General features: G+C 53.9%; 1 protein-coding gene across 2 annotated transcripts in view; it reads left to right on the top strand.

Moving 5' to 3' along the window:
* The first annotated feature begins 3,135 nt into the window (after positions 1 to 3,135).
* The window catches only part of ADGRD1 (adhesion G protein-coupled receptor D1), a 125,436-nt gene continuing 116,804 nt past the window's right edge, over positions 3,136 to 11,767 (top strand). The window contains exons 1-2 of one of the 2 annotated variants that reach the window (XM_043557278.1): positions 3,136 to 3,889; positions 3,982 to 4,018. In XM_043557278.1, the coding sequence (XP_043413213.1) occupies positions 3,824 to 3,889; positions 3,982 to 4,018 (103 nt within the window). In that variant the 5' untranslated portion in view covers positions 3,136 to 3,823. The remainder of the gene's footprint in view (positions 3,890 to 3,981; positions 4,019 to 11,767) is intronic. The other variant, XM_043557279.1, reaches the window with a different exon arrangement.

The raw sequence follows: 11,767 nt of genomic DNA, 5'->3' as shown, positions 1-11,767 counted from the left end.
AAACGCTTAGTGAATTTAGAGCCAAATGAGGATTTAGGGTCACTTTCTTTTTTTTTTCCTTTTCAGCTTTGTTGAGGTATAATCAATAAATAAGATTGTTATATTTAAAGTACGTGCGGTGTGATCATTTGATACATGCTATATAGATAATAGATATATGGAGGGGTTCCCACAAGGGAGTTAGTTAACACATCCCTCACCTCACACCTGGCTTCTTTGTTTCTTTCTTTATGTATGTGTTTTTTGGGTTTTACGAGTTTTTTGAGTTTTATTCTCTCAGCCAATTTCAGTTCTACCACCTGGTGTTCTCAACGGCAGTCACCGCGTTACACGTTAGGTCTTCAGACCTTGCTCCTCTTGGTTTTTTTTTTTTTTAAGTTTATTTGACAGAGAGAGACAGAGAGAGACAGAGAGAGACAGAGAGAGAGAGAGAGAGAGAGAGAATCCCAAGCAGGCGTGGTGCTGTTAGCACAGAACCTAGCGTGGGGCTTGAACCCATGAACCGTGAGATCGTGACCTGAGCCCAAACCAAGAGTCGGACGCTGAATCGACTGAGCCCCCCGGGCGCCCCAGACCTCACTCGTCTTGTGACCGCACCCCCCCCCCAGCCCCCGCCAAGCCCATTCTACCATGTTCTACTAGTACAGCTGTTTAGGTTCTGAATATAGTGATACTACAGTCCCATTTAAAACGCTTAAGTAACACCTACCTCAATACAAGCCTGGTGCACACTTCCCAAAGCACGACAGAGATTTTCTCCTTTAAGTGAAACACGCATGGGGCGCCTGGGTGGCGCAGTCGGTTAAGCGTCCGACTTCAGCCAGGTCACGATCTCACGGTCCGTGAGTTCGAGCCCCGCGTCAGGCTCTGGGCTGATGGCTCGGAGCCTGGAGCCTGTTTCCGATTCTGTGTCTCCCTCTCTCTCTGCCCCTCCCCCGTTCATGCTCTCTCTCTGTCCCCAAAATAAATAAATGTTGAAAAAAAAAATTAAGTGAAACACACATGCACACATTCAGAAGATACTGAATTTTGAGCACCTATCAAGTCCTAATATATCTGGACGGATATATCTGGACGGCCGAGACTCGGAGCCAACCGGCGTCCATCAGGGGTGACTGGTTACGGGAGATGTGGCGTTTCTGCGCAACGCAGGGTGGCTCAGCCATGAGGAGGACGGTCCTGCCGTCTGCGACTAAATGGGTGAAGCTGGGGGGCGCTGTGCTGAGTGAAATAAGTCAGAAAAGAGGCAGATGCCGTTTGATCTCACCCGTGGACTCAGAACAGAACAGAACAAAGCACCAGACTCACAGAAGCGGAGATCAGGTGTGAGGTCACCCGAGGCAGAGGGTGCGGAGTGGAAGAAGGTGCCGAGAAGGTCCGGACGTGCCGCCATGAGGTAAGGGCCGGAGACCCATGCTCGGCGCACTGACCGCCGCCCTGTGCTTACGGGAACATCGTGGGGAGTGGATCCCAAGGGTTCTCAGGACAAGGAAGAAAACATTGATTCTCTTTCTTTTCTTTATTTTGAGAGAGAGAGAGAGAGGGAGAGAGAGAGAGAGACAGCGCAAGCGGGGATGGGGCAGAGACAGAGGGAGAGAGAAAGTCTTAAGCAGTCTCCACGCTGAGGGCGGAGCCCGACGCAGGGCTCGATCTCACAACCCTAGGATCACGACCTGAGCCGAAATCAAGAGCCGGGCGCTCGACCGACTGAGTCCCCCAGGCGCCCCTCTTTTCCTTCTTCCTGCGCGTCTCTGTGAGACGGATGGTGACTGAATTGTGGTCATCGTTTCACGGTGTATGTGAGTCAAAGCGGCACGCTGTGCGCCCGGAACTCACGCCACGTGGCAGGTCAGTGATGACGGCTCGGTAGAACCAGGGGACGGTACTGAGCCCTGTTCTCGGGCTGAGGATACGGACCCAACAAGACAGAAGAACGTCCCCGCTCCCGGGGGGCTTGTGTCTCGGTGGGGAGAGACGGGGCAATGCGGTGGGGACAGAAGACGGAAGGGGGCGGAGGCAGGGAGGGCTTTGGGGAGGGAGCCCCGGGGCCAGGCTGCTGTTTGGGGACGGCCTGAGGGAGGTGAGCACAGGAACTCACAGTGATGCGCCCCTGCCCAAATCTGCACACCCCGGAAACACCGCCCTCATTGAGAGCAGGCTCGTCTCCACGCGGGAAGGACACGTGGGAGGGGCAGGCGATGTGAGTTAGCACAAGCTGTGCTCTGGGGTTCAGATCAAAAGCCAGTCCGCGGGTGAGTGTAGATGCCTGGGGGGGGGGGGTGCGGGCTGCTTAATTTGCTTCCTGTCCAGTTTTCATTCCCACGGTCGCGGTGGGTGCCTCCGTGATCCGATGCCACGTCCACGGTTAAAACAGGAAGGTGCTGGCTTTGTTCGGCCGGGGAGACGGGAGAGGTCGCCCAGAAAGGAGAACCCTTGGGAAGACTTTAGGAAGTGCTGGGAATCAGGACATTATTCCATTTGTAGTCAGGGCTCGGGGCACAGTACAATTTTCTGACATTTGCTGGGTGTTCTTGCCTACTTTATAATAATGATCACAGCCGGTGGTTATTGAGTGACACTTTTTCCTTGCAAAACATGGTGAGCATTTATGGAGCGCTACGTGTTTCCTTCACGCGGCGTCCGGAGCCTTGCACGCATCGCCTCCTGTCTCATTACAACCCTGGCGGGGGAGGGGCCGCCGCCTCCAACGCAGAGACAGGGACTCTGCAACACAGAGAGGTTCAGTGACTTGCCTAAGAACACACAGCCAGCAGGCGCCGAGGCGGCCCATGGCGGGAAGCACTGGTCAAGTCGCCAGCAAATTACAGCGGAGACTAATCGTCTGCGTGTGAGCGCGGATTTGGGGTAGATTGGGTAAACTTCTGGTCTCGAGCAGGTCGAGGCGCAGGACGGGTGAGGGTCTGCCTCTGTTGCCGCACGGGGAACACGATCCGTGGGGGACGGCGTGGGTCCGCCGCGTGCCCTGTAAACGACCCCGTGCCTTTCCCGCGCCTCTAAAAGGGTTAAAGAGAGGACCGTGGTCGCGCTTATCTGGGGGCACGCGGGTGTGGTTGATTTCCTCTTTCCATCCTCGTATCGCCTCCTTCCTTCGGGCAGACAAGGCTCCGCTCGACGCGGGGCTTACGGCTCGCGGTCCGTTTTCCGTTTATGAACGTTTGCTCTGCTTTTGAGGGCGCTGGCAGGCAGCACCCGGTCGCCGCGGACACGCGTGCCTGTCCGGTCGGCCGGCTGTTCTCGACGGACTGGTGTTAGGACCCAGGAAGGACGCAGCAGCCAGGGGTATAAATAGAGAAGCAGAACGAAGTTTGAGGAGAGAGCCTGACATCATTCCCTCTCCACCCAGAGCTGGGGCCGGACGGGGCGTCAGCCTGAGTCAGAGCGGGAGCTGGGCAGCGGGCGGGCGGGAGCCCGGGGACGACCTTCGGAGCCGTCCAGCTCCGCCCGCGTCAAGGTGAGAGACGAGGGTCCGAGGGTCCGACTGCCAGCCTGGCTGCAGACAGACAAAGACTCCGGAAAGGAAAGCAAACACGGACGGCCCCGCGGGGCTCTGTGAGCTGCGGCCAGTTGGGGACCGTCCTGGAAGGGCGCCGATCGCTGAGAACGCTCAGGTTTGGGGACGAGGAGGAAAACACCCGCCAGCTCTCCAGGACGGCTGCGTTTCACACGCTAAAGAGAACCAGATTTCTTGCTTTCCGGACCCTGTGAAAATGTCCCTTTCCCAGGGAAGTGAAAGTTAGGGAGCACACGTTGTCACGGACGCTCAGGAATTGCGCTCGGATCGCCTTTCAGCCTCCGAGAAGCCATGAGGAAGCTGCTGTGTCTGTGCTGGGGGCACCCCTGGCTGCTGCTGTTTTATTGCGATTTTCAGGTAACGTCTCTGGGCGGCTCTCTGGGCGCCTGGACTAGCCCCCTCTGCCAGAGGCTGTCCCGAACGTCTCATGGTGTGATCTTTGTGTGCAGGTGCGGGGAGTCTACTCCAGGTCAGTGGCCCATCCAGGTAAGGGGACGCTCTCCCTCCCTGCTCACCGCCGTCCGCTGGCCCCCGGGCGCCGAGGTCCCCACGCACTTCGGCTGCGCGTCTCCGTGGCCAGCGGAGGGCGGCCCTTCCGCGGGCCCCCCGGCCCCGGCCGGCTGCCCTGCCCTCCGTCTCCTGGCGCCCTGCTCATCCTGGCACCAGACCTCGCTGTCGCCGGCCTCGGCGGCCGCCCAGAGGCCTCTGGCCCGTGGCCGTTGCCATCTTATGATGGAGTCTTGGCTGCCGCCCTAACTTGTGCCGTGTATCTTCATGCACACTCCCCGGGGCCGGCAGGGCTCTGTCCTTTCTGTCACCGTCCCAGCTGGGGCTCACTGTGCTTGGGCCGCGGTGCGTCCTCGGTCTGCAAGCTGACTGAGGTGTGGTCCCCGGGTGGTGCGGTCGCGTGGCAGGTGCAGGACTGTGCAAGGCGGGGGCCTGTTGAGCGGCAGGAACCCCGGCGGCCGCCTGCACGTGGTCGAGGGGAGCCCGTCGAGGTCCCCAAGACCTTGCTCGAGAGTCGTGTGAACAACGCCTGACCCACTGGTGAGCCCGCCTCCGACTCGGAGCTGAGGGGGGGCCGCCTGGCTCCTACCAGCCACTGTCACCAGCAGCGCGGCCCCTACGGGCACCGCTGGCATCCCCGCGCGGCTGCAGCGTCTCCCTCGCGGGTGATGCAGCGAGGCCGGTGTCCGCCTGGACCTCCCGTGTCCGCAGACGGGGTGCCGCCATTTCTCTTGCACCCAAACGTCCAAGTTTACTCTTCCGTTGGAAAAGGTGTGAAGGCCGTGAATTTCCCCGTGCTCCCCTTCCCCCACCAGAACGCTCGCGGAAGGAAAACGGGGCTCTGTGGCTCGGGCATCTCAGTGGAGGGCGCGCGTGTCCGCCCCGAGGCTCTCCCCTTGCCCCCTTCCCACTGGGGTTCCTGCTGGTTCTCCGGACGTGACGGGAGGTGCGGCGGTGGGAGAGGAAGCTGGGGGGAAGTTTCCAGATTGAGTCTTGGCCACGTCACGTCCATGCATGGATCCACACGTGTGCACGTGTCCAGGCCCATCCACATGCGTCCACACCCGTGCACACCCCCCCACCTGCCCACACCCATGCCTGTGCACACACATGCACACACGTGCACACACACCCACACACATGCACACGCGTGCACCTGGACCCTTGACCCTCCCCTGCAAGGAGGGTTTGAATCAGTCTCTGCTCCACATGGAGACAGGGTCCCTCTCACTCCCTAACTCCGGGCGGAACCGACCTGGTTCTCCAGCTAGTGCCGCAGAGAGATGACGGGTGTGCAGACGAGGGGACGCTGCAGAGCAGGGCGGTGACCACGCAAGCCCGCGTGCGGAGCCAAGGTGCTCGGCCATCTCACTGACGTCCACGCCCACGGCTTCCCTTCTTGCCTCACCTCCCCCGTCTCGGGGTCTCTCCTGCTCTGCTCGCCCCTTCTTTGCAAGAATCACACGGGGGTTTGCTTGTGGACGAAACCCTGCTGCTTATGCTGTCTTCCTCCGCCTTGTCCCCCCTTCTTCCTGTGTCTGTCTGCCTCCGTCTGTCTGTCTGCCTGTGTCTCTCTGTCTCTATGTCTCTGTCTCTTTGTATGTCTCTCACTCTCTCGGTCTCTCTCCACGTATCTGTGTCTCTGTTCCTCTTTCTGTGTGTCTGTCTCTATCTCTCTGGCTCTGTTTCTGTGTCTGTCTCTCTTTTTCCGTGTCTGTGTCTATCTCTCTCCGTCTCTCGGTGTCTCTGTCTCTCTCCCTACATCCCGTGCTCGGCTCAACCCTGTTTTCCCGCAGAAAAGCCTGGCCCCCAGCTGACTGTGCGGCGCCTTTGCCGGGAGCCCCCCCTCCCCCCCCCCCCCCCCCCCCCCCCCCCCCCCCCCCCCCCCCCCCGCTCCTGCTTCTGGGCCCAGGCCTGCAGGGTCCCGGGAGCAGCCCCAGAGGGAAAGCCCGTCCCCTGCACCTCTCAAGGGCGTCCACTCAGGACACAGAACACAGGCCCGAGCCTGTTCCTAGAGGGCAAACCTTTGCAAACAATCTAAATCTCCACCCCTACGGGAACAGCTGTGTCAATTGTAGCATTTTCTTCTCCGGAAGTCTGAGCAGGAATGTAAAAATCTTGGATGTGAACCTTGTGCGGTGCTCAGAAGGGTCCTCTGAGGCGGCCTCTCTGCCCTCCTGCGGACGGACACCCAGAGAGAGCGGGTGGTGTGGCCGAGGTCTGCAGGGCTAAGAAGGCAGTGGTGACCTCAGGAACTCACTGCGGGGCCGGACACGTAAGGAGACTATTTGGGGATGACAGGAGCGTGGTGGGTGCAGGGCGGGAGGTGTGCACAGGACTTTAGGTGAGTCTCCGGGAGGGTCCCCAGCCTGGCCGGAGCCTGGTCTTCTGAGGCCCGGCCTGTTTGCACCACAGACCACACCAGACTTTTCTTTTTCTTTTATTTATTTATTCAAAAAATTTTTTTTGATGTTTATTTATTTTTGAGAGAGAGAGAAAGAGAGAGAGAGAGAGAGACAGACAGAGCATGAGCAGGGGAGGGGCAGAGAGGGAGGGAGACACAGAATCCGAAACAGGCTCCAGGCTCCGAGCCATCAGCACAGAGCCCGATGCGGGGCTTGAACTCACGGACCGCGAGATCGTGACCTGAGCTGAAGTGGGACGCTCAACCGACTGAACCACCCAGGCGCCCCCAGACTTTTCTTTTTACGGTCTAAGCAGGACTAGTGAGCCTCCCTGTCTTGTGGGGACCTAGCACACTGCCTCGCGTGCAGTAGGCACCCTCTGTGCTGTCTGTCGGTCATGAGAGAGCCGGGTCAGCGAAGACAGCTGGCGCCAGGTTTCAGTTCCCAGGTGTGCGGTCATCTGCCCCGTGTGCCCGCACCCGCCCGGGCAGCTCCCTATCTCTACCGTGTCCATAGGTGTTCGGTTGTGTAAATAACCGAAAGGCAACTTGCAATCATTTTGAGCCTTCGTATTATCTGTGTCTATCTGTGGCCGCGGACTGTCATTTTGGAGAAATGACAGCGTGCTGTCATTGAACGGAACCCGAAGGCTGTCCGGCCCACGTCCCCATTTACAGTTGGTGACGGTGAGGCCCAGAGAGGGGAAACCGGGCCCCCCGCCTCTGAAATTTTTCCTCTGGCCACCGAGTCCTCGCTGGCTCGCGAGTCCTTCCTGGCCGAGGACAGTGCTAAGAAGCGTGATGGTTGATGAATCTAAATCCATCAATGGCACCAGCCAAGAAATGGCAGGGCAGTTATGCAACATTTACCAGCGTGCCTTTTACAGATAACTTTTGTAATGAGGAAAAGGGACCTTAAAAATCTCCCGTATCCTGAATTTCCTGGCCCTGGGGACACAGAGCGGCTGGTTCCCGCCCAGCTCTGGAGGCCGGTACCTTACCTCACCGGCCCTATTTAGAGGTCTGGGAAGCCAGAGCAGATAATTATAGTGATTATAATTCCCTGGAGTTACGTACTAGGTTTTATTTTTTTTTCTGTGCAAATCAATAGTTTGTTCCCTTATATATTTTTTATTGAGGTATCATTGACATATAATATTATCTTAGTTTAGCCATACAACATAATGACCCGATACCTGTATATATTTTAAAAGAGTCCCTGCAATATGTTGAGTTAATGTGTGTCACCATCACGGTGTCATGTGGCTGCAAGGGACAGTCAGAATCGCTAGGTCACAGCAGAAACTATCATTCACCTTCCTGGTGCAAAAAAGGTGTTTATGATGGAATTAAAAAAATAATGTTTGTAACCTATTGAGTAAATGGAAATTTGACAAATAGAGATGGGGGGTATATATATTTTCGTAATTACATATACATATATATTCTTTCTATGTTTATCCATTCGTTTATTCATTATTGCATTTCATCATCCATTCTGCCTATATAGTTCTTAAAAAGTTATTTGCTAAGATTACAATTTTAGGAGGATCCAAATGCAAAAATCTGGATTACACAGACACACAGGCACGCACACCCTGTTTTAGCCGTGAGAATGTGGTACACGTGGAACACGGTGTCTGCACGTGAGACTCAGACACAGGAGACAGACAACAAACAAAAATACTCGAGTAATAGTAAGTTCCATAGGCAAAGCAATAAGGAGTCGGAGGGCGGCCGTCGGGGGCCCCAGTGGGACTCCGGGCGGGTACTTGCCCGCACAGCTTTGAGGGATTGGGGCTTCTCACCGATGCCAAGAACAAGTCCTGGGGCAGGGCTAGGCGTTCGGCACCTGGGAGAGAAACTGAAGAGGAAGGATGAAAGGTTCTCTCTCTCTCTGTCTCTCTGTCTCTCTTATTTAGGTCTCTCTTATTTAGGGCCGGGGCGTGTCAGAAGTCCCATAATGAGCCACCATATCCCTGGACTTGCTGTCGTGTCTAACCGGACACACAGTTTTAATGAGGTTCATCTGGTGGAAAGCTGGTGCTCGTGTAACTCGGAGATTTCAGCCCCAGAGTGTCTTATTCCCAAAAGAATGAGATTTTCTTGTTTTGATGACACTTTAAGGGCTGTGGGTTGTTTACGCCCTAGGGTGTGAAGGGGAGCCTTCCTGTTGAATTCAGTTCTTGGGTTCGTCTTATCAGCACCATGCAATGTTTTAATTAAGATAACCACTTTTTAAAAAAATTTAATTTTCTTTTTCTCTTTAAAGTTTATTAATCTGAGAGGGAGAGAGAGAGTGGGGAGGGAGAGAGAATCCCAAGCAGGCTCCACACTGTCAACTGTCAGCTCCAACCCACGAACTGTGAGATCACAACCAGAGCTGAAATCAAGAGTTGGACGCCCCCGACTGAACCCCCCCAGGCTGCCCCAAATAACCACCTTAATTGCTAGTATTAAAATTTGGGGAGATTTCCAAAAAAAAATCTGCGAAATCTGGGTTTCTAACCTCCCCCTAAGAGTTCGCAGACCTCCGGCCCCGGAGCGGCTCTCGTCCTCGGGACACACGGTTCCCAGTGGGCCGCAGCCCTCCCTCCCTCCCGAGACCCACAGCTGACACCTGTTTCCGGCACCTGTTGCGGAATTAGGCAGCCCGCCGGGTGGGTGACCCTCGGGCCCCCTCGCACATGACAGCTCGCAAACCCTCCAGCGCGGACTTCCAGTCTGCTGGTTATGAGACGCCAGGGGCGACGACGCAGTGGGGCTTTGCCCTCGTCTGAAGCACGGCGACGGAGGACAGCAGGCCCTCTGCGGACCCCAAGCCCCCTTCTCCCACGGCCTCTTGCTAGCTTAGGGGGTCTTTCTGTGTGAACAAGACCACCGTCGCTTCGCTCCGCCAGCCCCTCTGCCCAGAGCGGATGGTGGCCGTTTGTACACGGGGATGCCGGGGAAGGGTCTGTCATCCACGGGGTTTATGTTCCGAAGACGTGGGTTGGGAAGAATCCGTCGCACCTGCCCTTTGCGCTACGGCCGTGGTTTCCTTTTCTGGTCCTCCCCCGCCCCCGCCCCCGCCCCCGCCCCACCCCAGATGAATTGACTAACAAGCCAACGTTGTTTCCCCTCTCCAAAATGAATATCCTACGTTTTGGGGTGGGGGGAGCTTGGCAGAAACAGAAATGGGTAGTTTTGACTTTTGTATTTCTTTTTTTTTTTTTAATTTTTTTTTTCAACATTTATTTATTTTTGGGACAGAGAGAGACAGAGCATGAACGGGGGAGGGGCAGAGAGAGAGGGAGACACAGAATCGGAAACAGGCTCCAGGCTCTGAGCCATCAGCCCAGAGCCTGACGCGGGGCTCGAACTCACGGACCGCGAGATCGTGACCTGGCTGAAGTCGGACGCTTAACCGACTGCGCCACCCAGGCGCCCCTGACTTTTGTATTTCTGAGCCTCCATATTGCATTGTTAGAGTCGAGTCGTTGCCAGGGGACATGGGCGGAAGCCACAGGTCTCCGAATTTTGGAAGTTTTTGAAGGAATACACGTCCCAACACTTGACCAGAACAGAAATAAAAAGGAACAGAAATCTCCCTCTTACATCTCACATCCAGTGTTCCTCATTTTCCTCGCCCCTAAAATACTGCTATCAGTTTCTAAGGGTACCCATGGTATCCATGCAAAATCTCTCTCTCTCTCTCTCTCTGTCTCTCCTTCCCTCCCTCCTTGCTGGTGGGACAGCTGGGTTTTCCACAAATAGTTGATAGTATCACATTTTTCTCTCATGTTGATTTTTTTTTTTTATTATTTTTTTTAGCAGTATAGCTTGAGGAACATTTCCCATCGACACATGTGTCCCAGCCTGGTCACTTCTCCTAGTGACACCCTTATCTATTACGTAGATGTTCCATACAGATTACAGCCCTTCTGCTGATGAGCATGAAGCCTCTTCCCACGCTTTTGAGATATATATATATATCTGCAAGAAATGTCCTCGTACATAGCTCTTTGATCCCATGTGTGAATCTGTCTCTAGAGTAAACTCCTAGGAGCAGAATTACTAGATCAAAGTGCACTTAAAATTTGTATAGCTATTGCCGGATTGCTCTCTGGAAAGGCTGTAGCTTCCACCAAAAGCACAGTGAACTTGCTGACTTAGTACATCTAATGGTCTGTTTGTCAGTCAGCCGGGTGGGCTGGGACAGGGTGGCTCACTGTCGTTCTAACATGCCTCTAAAAATTATGAGCGACATCTTTTCATATATTGAAGATAGTTTGCATTTCCTTTCCTTTGAACTGCCTGTTTATGTCCATTGTCCCAGTGTTCTGTTGGCTTAAATTTTCTTAATAGTAAGCATTTTAATGAATGCAATGCATTTCATACAGTTCTTTAAAAAGACATCGGTACATTTTTGTCCTATGTATTACATAAACATCATTCTCCTGCTCAATTTAGCTTGATTTATTTTTACATATGGAAATTAAAAAAAAATTTAATGTTTGTTATTTTTGAGAGAGAGAGCATGAGCAGGGGAGGGGCAGAGAGAGGGGGAGACACAGAATCCGAAGCAGGCTCCGGGCTCTGAGCTGTCAGCACAGAGCCCGACGCGGGGCTCGAACTCGCAAACTGTGAGATCGTGACCTGAGCCCAAGTCGGACGTCCCATCGACTGAACCACCCAGGCGCCCCTTACATAGGGAAATTTTAAAAATTCACATAATCAAATTCATTACCTGGTTTTCTCAGAAGTTTTCATTTTTATTTTTTTTAATAATTACATTTGTAGTTTGGTCCTTCTGGAAATTGAGATGTTAAGGAGTGAGTTAGGGATCTTGAGTTTTTTTGTAGGCGGCTAACTGGCTGTAAAACCTTCTGCTGAGTATTCCTCTTCTGGTTTAAAATAGCACTTTTATCATAAACTAAGGTTTCACATGTGCTTGGGGATATTTATGGGTCTTTTCCGTGGAACTTTCTATTCATGTGCGGTTGCCAAATTCTCTTTAGAACTGTGTCTTTACAACAGGTCCTAACCGTGTGTGCGCGCTGGCCCCCCACCGTCCTCCGCTGCCCGCTCCTGGCAGGTTTTGTTGGTTATTTTTGCTTGTTTAGTTTTCTAGATAAGCCCCATAATGAGATTTCTCTCACACAAAATCTCTCAGCATGTTTACAACAGATTTCCTCATATTTATGTATTAATTAGAGGGTTGGTTGATAGTTTTATGATTTTGAGTTTTCTTTTCCACAAATAGGTTAAATTCTTTGTTTATTCAAGCGTTCTTGTACATCCCTTGGTATTATTTTATTGTTTTCCTTGTGAGAACTTTGTAC

Source organism: Prionailurus bengalensis, chromosome D3, assembly GCF_016509475.1.
Source record: "Prionailurus bengalensis isolate Pbe53 chromosome D3, Fcat_Pben_1.1_paternal_pri, whole genome shotgun sequence".
NCBI lineage: Eukaryota > Metazoa > Chordata > Mammalia > Carnivora > Felidae > Prionailurus > Prionailurus bengalensis.
This window is presented reverse-complemented; position numbering and strand designations above follow the sequence as displayed.